The sequence below is a fragment of the Bison bison genome, unplaced genomic scaffold, assembly GCF_000754665.1.
Source record: "Bison bison bison isolate TAMUID 2011002044 unplaced genomic scaffold, Bison_UMD1.0 scf7180017864304, whole genome shotgun sequence".
NCBI classification, from domain to species: Eukaryota; Metazoa; Chordata; class Mammalia; order Artiodactyla; family Bovidae; genus Bison; species Bison bison.
Window position 1 is genome coordinate 13,758,295 of NW_011494876.1, and position 3,019 is coordinate 13,761,313.

The window sequence follows — 3,019 nt, forward strand, 5'->3', positions numbered from 1 at the left end:
CGCCCGGCACCACAGGCCCCCCCACTGACGGGCCAGCAGCGAGATGAGCTTCTCTCGGCTCTCCGCGCTGGGGACAAACACCTGCCACTGGACCTCACGGCCCTGGCCACCCCTAGCCGGGCCACCTGGCACCTCCCCGAAGTGGTCCAGGGTGACGCTGCCCATGAGGTCGTGGCCCTGCACATCATCGAAGACCAGGGTGAGGGCCTGTGGGTATGTCTGGTAGCCCATGAGCACGCGGTCCAGGTCCCGGACGCGGCGCCCGTCATCCAGCCGGTACCGGTCCCTCTGTGGCGGCTCTTTGGCGAACTCGGGCAGCGGGTAGTGGACGAAGTCCTCGTCCAGGAGGAAGATCTCGGCACTGGTGAGCAGGAGCGTCTTGGGGCGCAGCAAGCCCCTGCAGCGCCCCGGCTGCGGCGAGCCCACCTGGAAGGCCTGCACACACAGCAGGATGCTGAGGGCTGGCGCCTTCTCCGGCGCAGCCATCTTCTGGGCCACGGTGAACGTCAGGTCTCCGACCTCCTCCTCGCTGGGGTAGGTGAACTTGACACGGCTTGAGTGGATCAGCTCATAGTTTTCCATCTTCCCTGAAGAGAGAGACGCCACCAGGGCTGCAGGCTGGAACTGGCCTGTGGTGGTGCTAGGCTCACCAGCAGCCCCAAGCCCCCCAGAGACGGCAGCATGAGTCACGTGACCATCAGAAGCAGCAGAGAGTGATCCAAGCCCCCCCGCTCAGCCCGAGACCCTCAGGCCAGCAGCGCAGAGCAGGGCAGATACGAAATGCATCTGCCGAATGGCTGTGGATTTGCTGGGACAGGGACTCTGCCATGGAAAAGTCCATGCAGGGCTTCCTTGGTGGTCCAGTGGTTCAGAAACCACTTTGCAATAATGCAAGGGACACTGGTTCGAACTCTGGTTCAGGGAGATTGATTCCACATGCCGTGGAGCCTGGGCCCACAGCTACAGAGCTTGTACTCTAGAGCCCACGAGCCACAATTACTGAGCCCACACACACTGCCACTACTGAAGCCCACGCGACAAGAGCCCATGCTGCACAAGAGAAGCACTGCAATGGGAAGCCCACACCAGGACAAAGAGCAGCCTCTGCTCACCACAACTGGAGAAAGCCTGCGTGCAGCAACAAAGATCCACAATAGCCAAAAAAAAAAAAAAGCCAGGGGAAACTCTGACTGACTACGCAGGAAGACAGCTAGAAGCAGAGCGGCTGCTGGCAGAGAGACGCTGTCCTGGGGCCTGCTGCAGCCCTTGGGGTCGGCGAGGAGACTCGAGCTGGGCGGGGGTACCTGTGGTCTTGTTTCCAAACTCAGAATAGAAGTCTTTGTCCACAGGCTCAGGTGAGGGTGTGCGTTCCAGCAAGGAGAGCACAGCCATGAGGTGCTGGAGGAAGCAGTGGGTCAGGTAGCTGTCCCGCGTCAAGCAGGTAACCACCTGCGCCGGGCAGGAGCCTGCGAGAGAAGGGGACAGGCATGACCGCAGCTCGCCGCTCCCCCGGCCCCGCCCTTGCAGTCTCCTCTAGTGTCCGGCAGGTCAGCCTGGACCTGAGGACCACAGAGCCGGGTCCAGGAAAGCGCACGTGGCGAAGCATCACGGGGCCTGGGGAGACGGCCGTTTCTCAGGCCGGAAGGGCTGTGACATTTTTCTGGAAGGGGATACAGAGGCATTAGGGAAAGAGCTTAGCTTTCTCTCTTCAGGAAGTATGAGTCAGACACATCCTGCCCGGGAGCCCACGGCCCACTCTGCCCTCCCGCCCAGCTCTTCGCCGCCTCGGTCCCTGGCCTCCCGCTCCATGTCCTGGGGGTGAGTTCTGCTCTCTCAGCAGTTCCTGAAGCGGCTTCCTCCCGCTCCAGTGAACTGGCCTGTGAGCAGATAACTCTGCCTGCAATAATGCACCCACGTATGAAGGTGGAAGCCCGCTGGGGACACCGACCTTCACCCAAAATAGGACAAAGCAGAGTGGCCACTCACCTGTTAGCCGGAAATACTGGTCAAACAGCCCAACGTTGACTACCTGCAGGTCGCTGAGTTTCAAAACAAAGCACTGAGAGATGTGGAAGGGGCTGTTGTTGTAGTCGGTGTTTTTCTGATGCCAGAAATCTGTGACAGGGAGAAAGGGACAGACTGTGGTGGTGGCCGTGCTGGGTGAGCACAAGGCTCCCAGGTACACAGCTGCCTAGAGCAGGAAAGGGTCCCCTTGATGGCCCGGCCCACCGAGAAGCCACCACCACCTCTGCACACACAAGACCTCATGGGAAATGTATTTCACAGTCTGAGCCGTGCCTGGTGTGCTGGATACACCAGGAGTCCTAAGACAGCCACTGGCTGAGGAACCCACCGAGGCCCCAAGAGGCAGAGGCTGCCCAGGCCCTCACGGGCCTGGCTGGGTGCGTTCATGCCTGGCCTCACATCCCTTGTGCCAGATCCAGGAGGATAGTGCTGACATCAACCTCCCTTCCTCCAAGAAGATAGTCTCAGCCCCGTGCAGCCAAACCGCTGCTTCCTCAGGTCACACGGGGGTCCAGAGACAGAAGCCCTCCCATCCCCGCGAGCCCCAGTGCCCACCCTGCAGCGGCTCCGAGAAGTAGCGGCGGAGGCCGTCGTGCAGCACGAAGTACACGGCCTTGGTAGAGAGCAGCACACAGGCTGTCACCTCCAGCCCCGGCATCTGGTAGAACACCACCGATGACCACAGGAGGTGCCGCAGCTCCTCATTTTCCACCTGGACACAGAGGGGCCAGTTGGGGCTGCAGGACAGCAGGTGACCAGGGTGTGCAGCTCCTCCTGCAGGCTTCTGGGAAGGGGGCTCCCACAGCCCCACCGGCGGTGACCTGCTGCCCCGGGGGTGGCATGGGACTCTACCGTGTCGTCAATGAATGTGTAACTACAGAAGAGAGGAGGTGAGGAGCAGGAGACAGTCTGCAGTGGGGTCTGCCCAGGGACCGAGGCTAGGAATGGCCACAGCGGGAGGCAGTGGTGGAGGGGACAACTGGGCAGGGCCTCC

The 3,019-nt window shown here is 61.4% G+C and overlaps 1 protein-coding gene across 1 annotated transcript in view; it reads right to left on the bottom strand.

Moving 5' to 3' along the window:
• NISCH (nischarin) overlaps positions 1 to 3,019 on the bottom strand; it is a gene marked incomplete at its 5' end in the record, with an annotated part of 63,112 nt that overhangs the window by 775 nt on the left and 59,318 nt on the right. Inside the window, 4 exons of the mRNA XM_010851939.1 lie at positions 30 to 587; positions 1,305 to 1,466; positions 1,987 to 2,115; positions 2,581 to 2,737. Of these exons, the coding sequence (XP_010850241.1) occupies positions 30 to 587; positions 1,305 to 1,466; positions 1,987 to 2,115; positions 2,581 to 2,737 (1,006 nt within the window). The remainder of the gene's footprint in view (positions 1 to 29; positions 588 to 1,304; positions 1,467 to 1,986; positions 2,116 to 2,580; positions 2,738 to 3,019) is intronic.